Below are 19,192 nucleotides of genomic sequence, written 5' to 3' on the forward strand. Positions count from 1 at the left end.
TGTAGCTCTGTTTCCACACACCTGAATCAATTCTATTTTTCAAGTCCCACTAACTCCAGCATCACCTGTGCAATAATGTTATGTGTGCAGCTGTGCTGGAGGCTTCAGGCAGTTATGTAGTTATGGAATTCTCACCCAGTTTTTTGAAATGAACTTCTTCAGTGCCAACAGTAACAAGAAAAACCTTAAGGCAAAGGCTCAATCTTCAGCCATGCTGGTTTATGGTGCTGAGACCAAGAACCGTTTGAGTTTTCAGTTTTCACTGGTCATAATAAATGTGAATTTTTCCAGTTTGGTACAACATCTTCCAAATCTCACAAGTAAAGTGGAAGTATGGTTAAGCTGACACTGCATAAAGCAGGCCCTGTTTGAAAAGAAAGCACATCATACACAGTTCTGTAGAGGAAGAAAATATGCAACAAGTTTTATTCAGCGTTAAGTCCACCAGCACAAAGATTACAGGAGATAGAAAGTGCATTAATAAAAGCTAGTCTTTACCAAAAAGAAAATATATTATTGATTCAAAATATCTTACACTTGAATGATGTAATAACTTACTCTGGGCACCTACTGATTAAGAGAAAGATCAAGAGAGTGGCTGCTTCAAAAGGAAATCTAACTTCCCAGGTAAAGTCTGGGAATTTAGTAGAGATCACTGAGTCCAGCAGTCTTCCTTGCTTTCTGCATCAATGCCCTCAGCTGGAACTGCTTGCGAGACAGAAGACGTACATGCTGCAGAAAGAAAAACAACAGCTGCCTGTTGGCAAAGTTCTGATATAAACTTCATAATGCTGCAATCCAAATGTTCAAAGCACGGCACGTTCTATGACCCAAATGGGATGTCAGTTTTTTGGAAACACTAAATTCACTGTTCTACTAAATGGCATTTTCTTGGCTTAAAATGACTGGCAGGTGGCTACCAAATGCAATCACTACAGTTTATTTTTTGTGATTTTTAAATTATTAATAATTAGTTATTTATTATTACAATTTAATGAATTAGTTAACTCCACACATTCTTATCAAAGTAATAATATGCACTCCAAGGTGAAATCAGACTCACACACTTCCCATGGGCCAGAGAATTGTTCTTCTAACAGAAGATAAACAGAACTAGCAAGGTACACAAGAAGGAAACAATATGACTTTCTATCTATAATGCTTTTAAAATTGGTCTTTTAATTCTGAAATCACTTTCTAAAATTTAAGCTTGAACATATAAATACTTCTGTTCCTACAGGATCCTTTTCTGTGAGGAGACCGTGAACATTAGTCAGCTGAACCAAAGAGTCCAAAGTAAACACATTTAAAATGCACATCTTAGAAACATCCCATGAAACCTACCTTTAAAAAGACATCTAAATCTATCACTCCACGTCTCAATGCTTCCCCAAGGTAGAAGATGGTGTCTTCAATTGCATTTTCCTCTGCATATAAGTTCAGGATCTGCTTGTAAAGTGGTGCTGTAGGAATAATAACTTCATCTATGTCATTATTTTCTGACTGACTTTCCATTTTCTCTAAGGCAGAACTGAGCTCCTCATCCTTCTTTTTGAGAAGTTCAATGTTCTTGTCAACTTCAGCCTAAAAACAATTAAGATGTTTATTTACCTTCTTGTGATACAATTGTCTAGATGAAAGATTTCTGGACATAACCAGTTCATTCCGTACTTCTTTACTTACTTCGATGATGATTTTAACAAAAGAAAGAGCTATCAATCTGTAGATTTCAGATTCTTTCCTTTTGAAAAAGTAACATCTGCTTTAGATAATGCCAATCCATTACCCATTTAAACTGTAGAGAAGGCATGCCAACACTCCAAGTATTTCCAAGTTGCTACATTAGGAAAAATAATCCTTTAAGCTAGCTAAAGATAATAAAAGCAAAGCCAAAGTAATTATTTTCTTTGGAGTGTGGTATCCCCCAGTTCTCTAGTCCAATTAATAATTTCTAATAATTTTTTTAAACCACATCTGAACACTGAGCTGGTTTCAGAAACTCTTCATCAATCCCAAAATCTTACTCCTGAGCAGCAGTGCAAGGAGCAGATGGACTAAGCGGAAGATGCCTTAATGAAAAACTGCAGGAATTTCTGAGCATACTGTGAGTAGGGAGAGACTTCTGGGAAAGGAGAAGTTATACAAGACAGGTTATACAAGGAGGCTGTGACCAAAATCAGTGTTCTCTGCACTAAGACACTGAAATGTTCTCCAGTGCTGCTGTTACACATTATTATCAAGAAACTGAGAAATAATTATGAAATAATCTCACACCACTAACAACTTTCACAGGAAGGATGGGGAAAAATAATACTGTGCCTCTACTACCGAGCAATGACATTTGTAAGACACATGCAGGACACTGCATCTCATGGTCACTGCTATTTCTGACTTGTTTCAGTCTGAGCACATGCACCCAACTGCAAAAGACAAACTGCACTGGAAGCTTTGTTTTTTTCTATCATGCTTAATAATTAATTAATTACAAGCTTCTGTTCACTGCTAGGAACAGGTAGGCACAGTGGCTCAGCTTACCACTTCCTGATCCAGGCGAGTTACCATCTCTTCCAGCTTCTGGTGTCCTTTCTTCAGGTCCTCTTCTGTGCGTTTCAAGGCGTTGAGCTCAGCTTGTGCGCGATCCATCTCCTCCTTCATGCGCCATCTCAGCTTGTCACTGACCGCCGAGATGAGGGAAGCGCGGATGGTGTCCTCGCTGATGGTGCCATCTCTGCTGGGTCCTGCACAAGAAGGTTTCACAAGCATAAGGTTAATGCTGCCCTGCACTGGCTGCAGTATAAAGCCAGTTAGAATTGCAAGTGGCCAAGTTGCTGCGTGTACTTCAGCAATGTGAGACAGTAAAATAAACTGCTCTCCATAATAATTTCCAGAAGCAGCAAAGAGACCACAGTGAGAAATCATAAATTAGTATGGACACAAGTATATTTAAGAGTATGCACCCATTCATTCACTTTATTCATTCCCATATACACACTCTTTCTTAATTTAAAAATGGGCTGGCCATTTCCTCTGAAGTCTATAAATGTTATTAGTCTGAGACCTTTTAAAGAAGAGTAAGAGTTAATGGCTGGATGTATTCAACCACAGTTAATGTAACAGGTGGCTTGAGACAACGAATTTGCCTACTACAGGTATTACTTTGGGGTTTTTTTGGTTTTGTTTTTGGAATTGCCTGGCTTGGTAAGGAAAGTTCTAAACTAGGAAAGACAAAGGGAGAGTTACAGAGACAACCCATGCAGCTCAAGTGGGGATACTTCCAGGAAGGGCATGCAGCCCAGGTTCTCATGGGGAACCACCCTGACACCTGCTGGAGGGACAACACCACCAGGAACACACAGTCCAGAAGATTCCTGGAAAGTACTGAGAATACCTTTCTGATACAGATGCAGCTAACGAGGAAAGATGTGCTGCTGGACCTTATATAACTAACCAGGAATGTCTCACTGGAGATGTGAAGAAGGTTGGGACAGCCTTGGCTACAGCGTCCATGAGATCATGGAGTTCCATATCCCACAAGGAGAAAGCAGGGCAATGAATAAGACTGCAACCCTGGAACTCAGGAGAGCTACCTCTGGCCTCTTCACAGACATTCTTGGAAGAATTCCATGGGAATTTACCATAGAGGGAAGAGGGGTCCAAGAGAGCATGTGGATATTCAAGGATCACTTCCTCCAGGCTCAAGAACAGTGCATTCCTAGGGGGAAGTGAGCAGAAGGATCAGGAGACCCAAATATGCTTTTGCAAACCAGCCTTTCAAGGATAATTTCAAGAGTCTGTCACTAACACACTTTTAAATAGAAAGGTAGGTACTTAGTGTCTGTCACAGGAAGTGCGACGTGTCTCCAGACCAGGGAACTTGGAGTGCTCCAGAGAATGTGAAGTGGCTACCTACTGGTGATATTTATCACAAACCACTTCAGTTATTTTGTGGGAATAACTGGAGGGTCACAGTTTCCCCAGGCTTGTGCCTCACACCTTGTAGATCACTGAAATTTCAACTGGATTGTAACAACTACTGACAAAGCAAAAATTACAGCACCTTTTGTGCCTAAACTTTACAACTCCTATGAATGAAACACAGAGTGATTTGAAGCTCTGTAACCACAAAGAAATTATGCAAAAAGAATTTTTAGCAGAGTATCTTTTTATACAGAGACACAGCTACCAAAACCCGGAAGCTGTTACAGCATTATGTACATCACATCTCCCAGTGCCCTAGATTTCAAAAAACAACAAAGTGAAAAGATATTCATCACTGCTCATGTGACTCTTCTATAGTTGAAGAGGGTTTTTTTTGACTTCTGCTAACAAAACAGGACTGCATAAATTTGTGTCTCTTCCCTATGTTTTTCACTCTGTTCTTGTCCACACAACCTACACCAAGCTATATGGGTGAAAAAATAAAGCTATGCAAATGAATGACAGGAACTACAGGAAGAAGCACATCATGCTTACTACTCCACCAAAGCCTTCTAAAATACAAAAAACATAAATTTTAATCATTACTAATGTGAGCACTTTACATACATATAAATTGCATCAGAATATTAAAAAAAAAAAAAAAAAGCAAATTACCACTGAAAAATAAAGAGATTGAATTATTAAACAACTGGTGCAAAGACAGCCTTAGGGGAAATATGAGTGTCCCAATACTTCATCTGATTTACAGTTCTGGCCTAAAAAATTCACCTTTTTGCCAGTCAACAAGACAATTTACAAAATTTGGTTAACTGTTAGAGCCAGCAACAGAAGTTGTCAAATAGCACCATACACACAAAACAGGAATCCATCAATCTGCTTCATATGAAAAGGAGAAAAGAACAGCATTTTCTACATGGAGAAGTAAAACTTGAACCAAGTCAGTCAAACGATCTGGGACAAAGAGTTTATTCACTGTTTAGGACTTCCTGCTTAAGGCATACAATTGTTCCCAATCAAAAAGGCCTGATTTCCCTTCAAAAAACAGCATTAGCACAATTTTAGTTACTGTTTACTTTACACAATGAATTATTCTCTAACACAAAGTCAGAATCAGCCAGGACCAGTATCAGTAGAACTTATGTTTACTTCCTTTTCTTATGTTTCACTGACATCCCTCACTCAGGGAGTTTTTATGCAAGGCTCACTTTAACAGTAAAGTAGGACAGAGGAAAAAAAAAAATAAAATCACAATACACTTAATACAACGAAAGTTCACACAGAAATGCCACCAGGTAGGGAAGAGGTCTTTGAACATAAAAAGCATCATTTTAATACAGCTGCATCAATGTATCTTCTTAAAGAGCATGAACCCGTACCATCTTCTGTCACTTCCATAATTAGCCCAGCTTGGGGAAGATTTTATGGCACATGGTCATTAAATCCATAGAACTCTGAAACCTTTAACCTTTACTAGGCAGAGTCTGGTTTCAGAAGTGACCTTACAGAATCATCAAACCAGTAACTGCATCAGAAAGGTAATTAATGGCATATGACTGAACAGAAAGAAAAAGCCTGAAGGACTATTTGAAAAAGCAGTGATTGTTAAAAACTTGAGCTACTTTGCATGAACATTTTCATTCAGTTCCAGCTAGGCTCACTATAGGAAACACCACCACCACCCACATAAAACTCTGAAGTTGTAGCAACTGATATCCTCCTAAATAAACTATTACAATAAAACACAGCCAAAGAAACAAACAAGCAAACAAACTGTAAAGGAAAGAAAAATTTTCAGTTGAAAGGAAAAAACAATACTCTACTGTAAAAAACACCCAACAAAACGAACACAACAACAAAAACACTTCACAATATTGCAAATATAAGGGATGATTAAAGGGATGTGTTTGCATTTCATCTGGCACAAGAGATAAGCCACGTAAAACAGGTGTAGGAATTTTATGTAGCTGCAGCAAATGAGTCAGTGTAATGTTAAATGGTCACTAAGAAACCTGGCACTACAACACGGTATCACAGATGATCTAACTCGGGACTGGAAGAGCCTTCTATCTTTGGCAGATACTGCACCTCCATTCATCTTCAGTGGGGGTGAAAACAAGGGAAAGAAATGAAACAGAACGTATCTATATTTTAAATTAACTCTCTGCTACATAAAGGCAAAGCTGGATTTGTTTGGGAAAAAAAAAAATTGAGAAAACATTTGTTTGAGCAGAAAGCCAACGTTCCCTAGAAATGTTATCAGCTCCCCACAGGAGAGCCAGTGGAGAGCATTAGTTCTCCAGGACACAAGTGCAGCCCCACAACACTGAGCACTATTTGAGGTACTTGGGGACAGCAGCTTCCTTGCACTGTGCGTGGCAGACCCACATCACCTCAGAGTGGAGGGGACCACTGAAGCAGCCAAGAACTTTCAGAAAAGACTTTCCTAATTGAAAAGGCTGAAAGAACTTGGACACAAAGGACAGGATCAGGCACAAGAAAAATACAACATACAACTTACTGCTGCTTTCAAATTCTGTAGTAACAGAACTCCTCAGATATTTTAGTAAGAGTAAAGTAGAAGCATCTCTCTTCCCTTGCCTTGTCCCCATGTATGTGAAGCAAAATCACAAAATACACACAGTTCTGGAAAGAAAAGACATTCTATGACTCTAACCCAGGCCATTCCATAAATAACTGGGAATTCACACATTAAATGAAGAATCCATGGAAGTACTTTTAAATTATGGTGCAAGACACTACAACGGATTGATATCGTGAACAATGTCACAACACAATCTACACCCTCACCATACAACGGTGCCAAAAGGACCATCAACAGCTGGAAAGTTACTGCACCAGCTTCCCACTTAACTAGATGATACTTATCACTGGTTCCCAGTCTTCTACACATACACTGAAAGTGAGGGGCAGGGTGGAAAGCAAGCTCGTGCCCTGCATCAGCAAAGGGCCATAGAGCAGCAGACTGGGAAAAGACACATGTGAATACCCTAAATCCTGATGCTGAAGGGAACAATGGAGGAAGTGACAAGTAGAGATCAATAAGAAGCAACAGGGAAGAGGTTGGAGAAGAAACTCAGGAAAAATGAAGCTCATTCCAAACTGCTACTTTAGAAAGTTACTATTTTTGGAGGAAAGAAAGTGTAACTAAAGAGAGTCCAGTAGATGCTAAAACGACAACAAAAGTATTTTTCTAAACCATGAACAGAGCAATACAGACAATCAGAAGTTACCTACAGTTAAAGGGTGAGGAAAAAAACATGTAGTTACATGCAGTGCTCTTCAAAATATTCACAGAGCACACACAATGTATTGTGTAAACCCAGGAATTTACTGAATTTCCGACTGAATAAAATTTAAGATGAAGGACATAAAATGTATTTTTTTCTTCCTCTGAATAAATTTTAACTAGAGATCAATACTTTGGAAGTTCAGAGTAAGAACAACATATTCCTTTTTCCATTTTATTTCTTTATATATCAGTCATATGGAGAAGCTTTACTTCAGAGAAATCCTTTCCAAGGTACTCACCAACAGTGGTGACAGGAGGCTGAGAAGGGTAGTACTGAACACTAGTGGTTGCTGGAAATGGAACACCAGCTGGATAAGGATAGTTTGGGTAGCTGCTTTGACAAAGAAAGACATGCTAATGTTATGCAACTATTAGTAAAATATCATCCACCTGTATTATCTTTGTTGCCACCACGCTAAACATTCATTTACATAACAAAATGTTAAAATTGCAGGCCTTCTTCCTGTTCACATCAACATCCTTCACAACTGGTATTTCTGGTATTATTTAAGATACCTCTTAATCTGAAACTCTATCTCATTATTGCCTGGTCAACATTTGGATAACAAATTCTCCTAAGTCTCTCAGTCTTGCTATAGGAAACCTCACAAGTATCCAAAAGAAATTATTCTAGCTACAAACTCCCAAACAGCAATCTCAAATGAGTAATTTTTAATATGAGAAGAGTTAAAATCACGACTGATGAGCTGCTTTATGTAAACCTAAAAATCCTGTGCAAAATATGGTTGCAAGGTGAAACAAACTCCCCCAGAAATTCTCAGTCCTGCTCTGAAGGACGAAGAAGGCAAAAGTATTCATTTGCTCACTGAAACAACTATGAGATGACATATGACAATCTACAACACCTTTCTAAAATACATTTGCTATCAACTAAAACAAGGACACAAATTAGTCAGTACTAGACTGACAAACACCTGCATGCAGCAGAGTATTAACTATGGCTGTAATTAAACAAAGTGGTCCACAAACCCATGCAAAATATAAAAAAAAGCATATTCTGTCTCTCTTCAGGTAACTGCAAATTTAATAGTTCTTAAAACCTTCCCATTAATTCATAAATTATATATTTTAAAAACAGTTCTTCTATTACTTTTGTACAAACAGAGCACTTTAAATAAACATATTTAGAGGTAAAATCATGCTGTAAGAACTTATAAAAATCCCAATTTTTCACCTCTTAAAACATAACCCTCCCCCTCTTCCCAATCTTCACAGGTGTTTACATTTTAATTTTTTTTTTTAATCAAAATGCTCCATATTAGAGCAACATCTCATATGCTCCTACTACAAAATCAGGACATAAGGATATTAATAACAAAACCAATTAATTATGATGTAAAAAATATAAGTACACACTAGGAGGCAGTAGTCAACATCTCACTATTTACTCAGACAGATCTGCAAGTCTTCTGGAAATGCTTTATTCTGAACTATTATATAGAAAAAAATCTTGGCTAATACTAATAAAAAGCCTTTAAAGTAACTTTGTGTCCTTCAAATTCCCTTAGAGTGCTCTGAATTAAGTCCACATTTACACTGGAGTCAAGGTTTGTATTAACTCAGCAGTGGTTTTTTTCAATTTTTGAGTTCCTAATTAAATCTTGACTTCCAGAGGTACATTTCTTTGTATGTCATGTTAATATATCAACCTCATAAAAATATATGAGTGAAGGAAGATAACAGCTAGGAGTTAGGTAATTTCAAAATCTATTTATCACCCATATATATATTTTATTTGAAGCAACACTAAGCAAGCTAAACCTTCATCCAACTTTCTTCTGACTACTGACAAGAATTCAGCCCTCACTTTTAACAAACCCTGCTAACATGAATAATTATACAACAAATGCACCATAAGAAAATACAACTATGATTAGACACTCTTCAGTGAAACTCTCTCTGAGGTAAATGATGATGGTTTAAAGGAGCTCTTACCTTGGGTTTGGAGTGCTCGATGGTGGATAGGGAGATATTCCACCTGGAATTCCTGGCACATAGGAAGCTAAATAAAACAAGGATTTTGTGTATTTTTGCATTTCAGAAGTTAAAACCCTCAATGTAAAGAAGTTCTTCCTCACATATAAAAATAACCTTATTGTTATACTGATTTTTTTTCTTAATCATTACTTTAAACTAATCACTGCATGGATAAAAATAGGTTTTATTTGAAAATGCACAACAAGTACGTGTACCAAGAAAAAAAAAGAGCCTGCAGCAAGGTTCAGAAAACAAAGAAGCAGCATGTTATTAAAGATGACCCAGCTGAAGAGCTGTCTCCATGTTTTATACAATAGCTGAAAAAAGAATTTAACCTTTCTAGCCAATAATTTTACTCATTAAATAAGAAGTGCATAATTTAAGTACTTTCAGAGTAGTTTATTATCTGTTTAATAATCCAACCATGTCCTTATCCAGTAATTTCTGCTATTTAGAAGTTACATTTAAACATTTGTTATCAGCACATATAAAGATCTAAAGCTTTAACAGTCTTGGCAATTCTAAGATTTTTTTTGAAAAGCTGACAAAGATTATGTTTAGGACATACTTATTCCACATTTCTAGCAATTTTTGGAATATTACATCAAGTAGCTTTTTTTTTTAAGAGCTGAGCTATTTCCACCCTTCAGTGCTTTCAAATGATTAAAATTTTTGTCAAAGAACTTCATTTCTTCTTAAACAATCTATCTAGAACTTGAAAAAAACCCACACGTAAATGTCTGTAAAATAAGGAAAGTCTGATTACACTAGTAAAACTAAGGAGCTATTAATAATTTCAAAACCCCAAAACATTTTCACTAAAATTACTTAATCTGTGAAGTAATTCACAGTACTTCAATTCACTTCAAAATAGTAATTCAAAGCACTTCAGCTTTGAGTGACTACAAGAGTAATCAAGTGTGGTTCATTGAAAGTTTGTCCTTAAGGCACAAGTCACAGCCTCCGCTAAAACTACACTTATACTGACCCCCACTGTTCATGGAAAATCAGGACAATCCAATCACCTGGTGCTCTCACAGGCAGGGTAGCCACAGACAGGCTGAAAAGTCCCAAACAACACCTGCCTTTAGTCAATTATTCCTAATGGTCCCATTTATGTTTGCTACCCATTTTCTCACAGGTTAAGAGCCTAAGACCTTGCTAAAAATGGGTTCTGCTGTAAATGGCAACGAATAGCACTTCAGCTTTTCAAATGTAACACTGTGACCAAGTAAAAGCCATTATTTCAACAGAAAATGGACACAGCCTTAAAAATCCAACAAAAATAATTAACACCAAATACAGCTACTCTGCCATTAAATTCATGTGGAACTGTTACATCATCATTAAAAGATCCCCACCTAACCTGTTCCCCCTCCCCTACTGTCCCAGTCTTTGGCTTGAGGAGGTCTATGCTACTGGTTTTTTTGGGTTTTTTCCACCCAATATAGAGTCTCCTCCTGGAAGAATTTCTAGGATTTTCTGTTTCTCACTTCCTCTTTTTCCCCTACCTACATATCATCCCCAGTCTTTAAAGTAAGATGCCTCCAGTACTTTTAAATAAAGAAATGATTTTAAAAGTCTTGAGGAATGTTGCAAGAAAATAAGAATGGGTACCAAGTCAGAACACCAAATGAACAGAGAATAAAGAATAAAAAAAATCACAAGGCAGGGTTTTTTTTAATATTCAGCCAGCAATTTGAAAAAAAAAAAAAATAAATAAACCACACAAACAGGAGCATAGGCCTAGGAAACACAAGCAGTAAGCATGCTTGTGCTTATGAAATCAATGGTTACCGGATACTTAAAAGATGGGTTTGTATAATTAGAATAAAAAAAACTGAGATAAAAAGAGATTATTCAAATAACTTTGTAAGTCTAATCTTGAAATGCTGACAGGACACTGGTTTATTGAGGAGCTTGGGGGTGATCGAGTGTGTTCTGGTTTTGTCTGGGTTTTGCTTTGTCATAATACAAACTTGATTTCTCCCCTCCAAAACCCAAAATCCCCCCCCTAATTCTTAGACTCATAGAACCTTTTAGATTGGAAAAGACCTTTAAGATCATTGAGTCCAACAAGGTACAGCCCAGGTGAATTCATTAGCCAGCAATATAAGAAGTAAAATGCATTATTTGTGGGCAGACTGTGCAGGGCAACAATCCCTTTGAAATACTAATATGATTATTTGCAGAAATCAGTAGTGATGAGCACTTACTGGTTGGTGGGCCTGTTGCCTGGTAGGGTGGGTAGCTGGAGGAAGCAGTAGGCCGGGAAAAGACTGGAGGTTCCTCTCCAAACACAACAATCATGACCTGGATCAGCTCCAACAAGTCTGACTGGGGCTGGGAGGGAAAGCAAATCACAAGTTTTTCATTTTGCTAACAGAGAGTTTAACTGACTGTAGCAACAAAAGGATACCATTCCTTTTATTTGTGGATTTAAATTTTCGTAAAACGCCTATCTCTCTATCTGTATACATATGTGCATAATTAACTTCCTTTCTGGATTCTCTTACAGATACCAAACCCAGCCAGCTTGTACTCAAAACCATATAGCACAATACACCAGCAGCCACGTTTACACCCAGAATAAACTGGGTCATACAGATTTCCATAACAACTGCAGGACAATAAATGACTGGGTACAAATACCCAATGATGGATTCTAATAATATTTTAAAAAATTAAATTCAGCCCCCAACATGAAAGAACACACAGATCACTAAGTTTTTTAGACATTTCAATTTCATACAGCACAGCTTTTTTGTGCTCCAATTCAGAATGTCTCAATAAAAAAAAATATTCTAACCCACTAAGGAGTGGCACAAACCTCCTTTAAATACAGTTAAACCAAGCTGCTCTGTTTATAACTACTTAATATAGGCATGATTTCATTTTGCCAAAATAAGAACAAGCATCATGAATGCAGTACCAGATTAAATATCCCAATTCCAAGTTTACTTAGCTCTATAATCCACTTACTTATTTTTACCAACCTCTCAAACTGAAAGAGTTCTGTATTGCCTGTACCTTAGGTGATCATCTTGCTTTGTGCAAGACCTGCATCCTGACCTGGGCAGTCTTTTTCCACTATTGCCACGCAAGTACAGAACTACCACCCATCCTTAATAATGTATTCCTGTTAATCCCTTCTTACAGAACTATGCATCTTGTATCATTTTTCTATTCTTGTCAAGACAGTTTATCTTCTTTACAAGTCCATGTTTTGGCCAAAACTTCTATGAGGCCTGCACTGCTCAATGCCTCTACTTGTTGGTAAAGCAAATATATCCATATACATGAGGGTCCAGGAGTGTCTACATAAAGAAGTACAAGTGCTTGTACATGTCTGTTTAACTCACAGATGTTTTAAATAAATTTATAGTTTTCCTTCTGTAAATATTCTTATCTCACAAATCGTCACATCAATGTCCTGCCAGCGGAGAGGACACCTTACACTGCACTGTATAATCAGACAAGTAGTAACTAAAGATGCAATTACATTAAATAACCAGAACACAGAATGCAACATCCTGAATTTTAAGACATTCCAAAAAATAAACAATTTATTTTATTTTAAAAATGGTTTCAGATCTCCAATAAAAACTATGGTTTTTACTAAAAGTGATACAGCTATCTCAAAGAATGCAGAATGAGCAGTTTGGGAATTTCAAGTTCCCTATACTTACATATTTCCACTCATGCAGGTAGGGAAGGTATATCTTTCCATTTGCATCAACATGCTTCCCAGTTTTTATTGTCATAGAGCTAGTGGGTTTAACAAAACAAATTGGGGGGTTGAAAGGGTAGGTGTCCAGCAGCCACAAGCAAATTGGGATATTATATGTGTTACCTAGAAAAGATATTTTGAAAGATTTTCAAAGTTATTTTAATTCTTCAACTGTCCTCCTACATTCATAATCATAAAAAACTCCTAAACTTAGTAAACTCAAATGTACAAAGTTAGAAGCTGAAGCCAAAATCTACTAATAACATTCAGTGAATAGGTAACACTACGGACACAAACTCAACATTTTTCAGAACAATTTAACTTTGATTTACAATCATTATTCATCACTAATACACAATCTCATTTGTTCTACAATGCAACATTACAAGACTCTAATGTGAATTATTGTTAGCTGCAGCAATAAATGGTTTTCAACCCTCATTCAACTGACAAGCTTGAAAAAATGTGCAATACTGTAAGAAAGGAGATGCTACAAAGCTATGAAAGACTGAAGAAGTGATGCTCAGCATTCAAATTTTATCCTGCAGAGAACAATTTCTTTAAAATATTTTATTTTGGAAAAGTAAAGGATTTCAAGAAAAGAGTGATCACTGAAGTGGTGAAGTTGAATCAGGACAACTCTAAGTAATTTTTTCATGTAATTTGGGAAAATAATGGGGATAATGAAAATTGTAATAAATGCATACCTCTGTAAGGCACAGGAATGGTTCCACTGAGGCTCATCAACTCCCTAGATGAACCATCATTAAAAACTGAAAGGGAACAAACAGTATTTTTAAAACAAACATATTGGTTACATTAATTTCTGTTCAGGTTATACTCCACCTATTTATTGGCATAAGTTTTCACAAGCTACACACATATAAATATAAACTCAGCCCAAAAGGTTCAGCTCTTGCACATTTATGGATTAGTAAATGACTGTTCACAGTCAGGTAACTCCTTATGAATAACACACTTCTGAGAAATGAATGACTAATCATTGCTAAACTACCTTCTCCATAAATAAAACTGTTTCCTCATTCAGTGACCAAGTAAAACGTTGGAAGCTTGCAAACTTCAAGTAATGCAAATTGCTGCAAAGATAATCTGAACTCAAACTTGATTTAAAAAAACAACTGTCATCTGAGGTTTATAATTTCTTATGCTTTGTTTAAAAAAACAGGTGAGCAACAATACTGACAATTACTGGGCCACAGGCATTTACTACAGAATCAGTAAAGGTAATTTAACCAGTGACACACTGAAGAGGAAGAAAGAGTGCTTGACTCTTTGCCAAATCTTAGTCTTAGTCACAAACTGCACAAGAACTCCGACCTGAATTTACTGAGCCACTGTATTTAGTTTTCTCATACTTTTAATCCAGTTCCTTATTCTTGCCTGAATAAATCAGCTTCTGTTGAGGAGGCTTTTATCTTCCTAATTCCACCTGAAAGTTTCTAGCCATAATTCAAATGTAGGTTACTGTGCACAATTATTGTGGTGCTGATGTTCTGCAAAGGCAGGTAGAATGTGTTGGGATTTCAATGGGGGTATATATTTCATTATGAATATGAACTTGAAAACTATCTCATCAGCAATGTAGCCATTTTCTTGCAGCTGATGTCACTGCTACAAATAATGTCGATTATCTGTAAGTGATTCTGTGCTTAGCCTCTCCCAGGCAGCTTAAAGAGCATTAGGGAGCACAAATGGCTACAGCTCAAGGATATCTGGAATTGTGATCACCATCCTTATGCAAACTTGTGCAGCTATTCCAGCCACAGTCCTTTCACTCCTGTTTCGTTTCTCCAGTCACTGCATGAATTTTAATTTCTGGGACAGCTGCTGGCTTGCAGCTACTCAAGTTAAAACTAATTCATCTTTTACCTGGCCATGTCCCTTCTTAATATTTTTTAATCCAGATATACAATTTAAAAAGCAGAAGACTTTAAATTTTTTGATGATGTGTTAGTAATATAAGTTAGATCACAGAGGAATCCCACAGGTGACAGCTAAAAAAAGGTGACCATAAGAAGACTAACCTCAGCAGCTATGCTGGCTCATGATATACTGTGAAACCCTAGATATCATCTTCATTTAACACAATTAAATTTAAATTAACTTACAGACTTTTAAACAGCTAACAAACTGATTATCATCAATAATTCACATTACAAAACCCTCATGACAATTTTCTACGTACTTGACTCTGTTTTCTTCATACTCTTAAGGACTACCACAATTATTTTAAATGAAGCATTTCTTCATTGATTTACAGTTCTTCCTACATACAATTTTAAAAACGTCTTTATATGGCAGCAAAGCTGAATTCATGAGCTACCAGCAATCTCAGGACACCAAATGACGGCAGCAGTGAGTGATTAACTAAAAGTTAAGCTGTGAAAAATGTGACACTTCTTGGCACATTAGATAGTTATTTTCTAAAGTAACCTTACTATGTTACTGAGTCTGTGTTTCTAAAGAAGTATCGATGTCAAAGACAAAAGAGAGAAACTCACGTTATGTTTTCTGGTTTTAATCTTTTTCCCCCCACAAAAACTCCACAATACATCTGAAACATGGATAATTCACAAACAAAAATTTTCTCATGCACAGACTGACCATATGAATCCATGACAGGTTTGAGGTCCTTGTACTGAGTAATAACACTGGTTGTCTCCTGTATAGTTAGGTCTCTATACTTATACTGGAAAACAAAAGAGAAAGGAATTACTTCAGAAGCTAAATTTTTAGTGTAATTTAATTCAGTTTTTTATTTTACCCGACAGGCAGCATTTATGGAAGTTTATATCTATATATGGACATTCTTCTCCACTTTTAGTTTGGAAAAAGAATTTATTTGTCCATATTACTTAACTGACCACTGCCTATATAACTTACTGAACTTTAACAAGGTGTTAGGATGTTTTTAGTCTTAACAAGGGTCTATGCATCAAGTGATTCGGGAAAAGCTATTACATGTTCTTTCACGTTCTACCATAACCAAATATATCTTAGATGTGTGAATCTTAAAAAAAAAAAAAAAAAAAAAAGCCTCTCCAAACAAATATGGTGATGTTTTGAACATTCCTGAGAAACAGCTATCTAAAATCTGAATCACACAGATACACTTCATAGCACTTTTCAAAGCAACACCATATTTATCAATCACTGATTAGCATTTACATGTATTTTATCAACTAGAAAGCACACATATCAAGACACAATATTACCAGTAATAATACTGGTTTTACCCCTTTCCTTTTATCAGGAGCAGGGAATAACAGCACAGATGACCTGTAAACCACAGATACACCACCACAGAATTCACCAGTTTTAGAACTATAACCCACTGACAGCAAAGAGGCTCCTGGGCAACAGAGAGTTGGCTCACCACAGAGTGCAGCTCTTTAGCCTTGTGGTCATTCCTCCTGATAATTACCATTAAAAAGAAAAGCCAGCAGTGTGGTCCCTTGACAATCTTTTCATCTAATACAATTTAAAAAAATTGCAGTCTTCAGATGTCTTAAGGAACACAGACAACAACCTTTCACTGAACCATGGCAGGAAGACAAAGGGCCCAGCAAAACGAAATGTCTAATATCCAAAGAATGCAAATGTTAACAACCTCTGAACAAATTAATTCAGACATTATCCAAGAGCAAACTGTGGTGCCACAGCTAAAGGTCACCTTGGCTCTGACAAACACTCATGAGCTGTGAAGCTTAGAAATTAACTCTTCTTCCTGTCACCTCCAGAGACTGACAAGGATGCTCCTCCTGGGCATGACAACTCAGATCTACTGAGCAGAGACGAACTCACCACGCCACTTCCCACAATGCCACCTCAGCCTACAGAAAGCACCAGCACCTTGGGTGATGCTGTGACTGATCTTCCTCAAATGACCAAGGACAAAACAGCCATGTGGTCTGTCTGCAAAACGCTGGTCTGTGGGACAGAAAGCAACCCCTCCCACAGGGATTCCTGTGCGTGTGGGGAAGCACCAGCACAGACGTCAATCGGCCCCTGGATGCTGTTTTGGTGGGAGGGCTGCAGAAAAGCATCTCAGCCTCCTTTGGAAAGTGGGTGAGGGATTGTGAGTGTGCATCAGGGGCTTGACAGAGAGACAACCTTGTTAACATTTGAGTATATTCCTCCCTCCCTCCCCAAAACTTGCCAGAAGCAGGAACAGGCATTGCTGGAACCTGGAGGAATTTGCATGTACACCAGGCAGCACATACCCACACCGCTGCATGTGTCATTGCAGGACAAATGACAGCTGGTCACCAGCTACTTCTAAAAGGCGAGGCCTTTTCATAGGAACAAACCTTATGGTGCAGGATATAGCCTCAACAAGATTGGCATAATCTATTAAAAAGAAAACTGGATTCTGCTAACAGAAGCTCCTAAAAAGCACAAGGATCACAAAATGGTTTGGGTTGGAGGCATCCTTAAAGATCATCCCGCTCCAAGCCCAAGGTAGGGAACCTTCCACTAGACCAGGTTGCTCAGAGCCCCATCCAGCCTGGCCTTGAGCACTGCCAGGCATGGGGCAGCCACAGCTTCTCCGGGCAACCTGGCCAACCTCACCACCCTCACAGTAAAGAAGTAAGCAGAGTCAGGCTTTAATTCCACTTTTGGCACAAGAATCTCAAGTCAGTTGAGTCAAGGAACTGATAAAACAATGCCTGCCTGCTCAGCAGGCACACTGTGAATCTGTTACGTGGTGGTTGGTAGGGCTGATAAACCACAAATCTGGTTATCTGAGGTGCTTTCAAAAATCAGGCACAACACCTGAACATTAAGCAAACATTTTAATATCTCTATTAAAACAAAGAAAAATAATGTTCTTGCCAACTGTTTTTACAATGAGTAACGATTACTTAGTAGAGAAACGGTTGAATGATTTCAGCTGCTACCACAAACAAAATTAAATGTTAAATTCAGCTGTTAATTTCTGTACTTGGATCAATTTCCAAGAAGTGTCAAAAGCTCTTTGGAAAATATAAGATCCTAGTGATTTCTACAAAGGTAAGTAAGACTGATTAATTTGATTTTTTAATTTCTAGACTTTTTTTTCCCTTCTCCATTCTCAGATGCAAATGCATCCCCCTCATTTTACATATTAGGAAACAGATCACAGAAAGATGAAGCTTTTCAAGATCTGACAGCAGGTAAGTTAAATTAAGCACCTAGGTTCCCCCAAACTAGGGTCAAGATTTTGTTATCTCATACACTGAACTATTCAATATGGGAAATGTCACTAAACTTCCTTCTCTAGAACAGAAAGTATAACTATTTTTGAAAAATAAATATAATGAAACAGCATCTTTATTTTTCATCAGCTACAGAAAGTCAGATGGGAGGATAAAATGAATAAGTATAGGGGAACAAGAACATTGGACTACCTTAAATTCTATTTCTCCTATGGCACAGCAATAACTAATCTAGCAAAGACAGGTGTATATATAGATGACCTCATTTGCTGACACTAAGTATTCAACACTCATTTTCAAACTGATAAAAAAAATCTGCTTTATGACTCCATGCAGGTGAATGTGCCTTCGGTGTTGATCGGATTCTCAACTATTGTATTTCATTTCAAAACGCTGCAAATATGACTAGATGCTGCCCAAAAAATCCAGAATCCTCCCCCCCAGACAAACCCGTAGCTCCCCCTAAGCGTCAGCCTTAGGGGTTTTCATTCCAAGCTGCTGGACAAAGCCCAGTTTTCACCTGAAGAGCGGCACGCACGGCTCTGCATGATTCGGTGGTTAATGATTTGCCTTCCAAGAGATTTTCTCGTTTCCTTACACAGGCGCGGTAACAAAACCCACCCCACCCCGGTCAGTGATGCTGAGCTCGCCTTCCCCCTCCTGTAACCGGGGAGCACAAGAGCCGTGTGCCCCTCACGGCGGCTCCGGCCCCGCCGGTGCCTGGCACCGTCCCAGCCCAGCCCCGCAGTCTGGCACGACCATTTTAGGCTCGGAGCGCCGTTCCTCCCTTCCCGGCCCAACCCGCCGGAGCTTCCCGGCGCTGGGGGGCCCGCTGCCACCTGCCCAGCCCGGCCGACCGCGCCCGTACCTTAGCGAGCATCTTCTTGAGCTGGCTCTCGGACACCGCCATGGTGCCGCCGCCGCCGGTGCCGCCTGCCCGGCCCTACATAAACACAGGAAGCGGCCCCGCGCCCGCTTCCGGCGCCGCTTCCGCGC

The 19,192-nt window shown here is 38.2% G+C and overlaps 1 protein-coding gene across 2 annotated transcripts; it reads right to left on the bottom strand.

Annotated features, from left to right (window-relative positions):
• Window positions 1-399: 399 nt before the first annotated feature.
• TSG101 (tumor susceptibility 101) lies at window positions 400-19,176 on the bottom strand. 2 transcript variants are annotated; one of them, XM_042038449.1, is made up of 10 exons: window positions 19,065-19,176; window positions 15,603-15,687; window positions 13,685-13,750; window positions 12,937-13,100; window positions 11,464-11,590; window positions 9,206-9,272; window positions 7,489-7,580; window positions 2,536-2,738; window positions 1,345-1,584; window positions 400-732 (listed from the first exon to the last, which is right to left on the bottom strand). In XM_042038449.1, exons 1-10 carry the CDS (start codon window positions 19,104-19,106, stop codon window positions 643-645), a joined length of 1,176 nt encoding a protein of 391 aa, XP_041894383.1. In that variant the 5' UTR covers window positions 19,107-19,176; the 3' UTR covers window positions 400-642. The 2 variants fall into 2 exon arrangements, with proteins under 2 accessions (XP_041894383.1, XP_041894382.1); XM_042038448.1 differs by having other exon boundaries at window positions 7,489-7,583.
• Between the last annotated feature and the right edge of the window lie 16 nt (window positions 19,177-19,192).

Source organism: Corvus kubaryi, unplaced genomic scaffold (assembly GCF_017639235.1).
Source record: "Corvus kubaryi isolate FWS band 111438036 unplaced genomic scaffold, C.kubaryi_AGA036_p1.0 37392, whole genome shotgun sequence".
Taxonomy (NCBI): domain Eukaryota; kingdom Metazoa; phylum Chordata; class Aves; order Passeriformes; family Corvidae; genus Corvus; species Corvus kubaryi.

Bases quoted from the DNA above. Each gene is read 5' to 3' on its own strand.
- TSG101 (XM_042038448.1), bottom strand. From the start codon at position 19,106: ATGGCGGTGTCCGAGAGCCAGCTCAAGAAGATGCTCGCTAAG. The intron at 13,101-13,684 runs GTATGCATTTAT...TATCTTTTCTAG, and splicing joins CATTCCTGTGCCTTACAGAG to GTAACACATATAATATCCCA. The intron at 7,584-9,205 runs GTAAGAGCTCCT...TCTTTGTCAAAG, and splicing joins TCGAGCACTCCAAACCCAAG to CAGCTACCCAAACTATCCTT.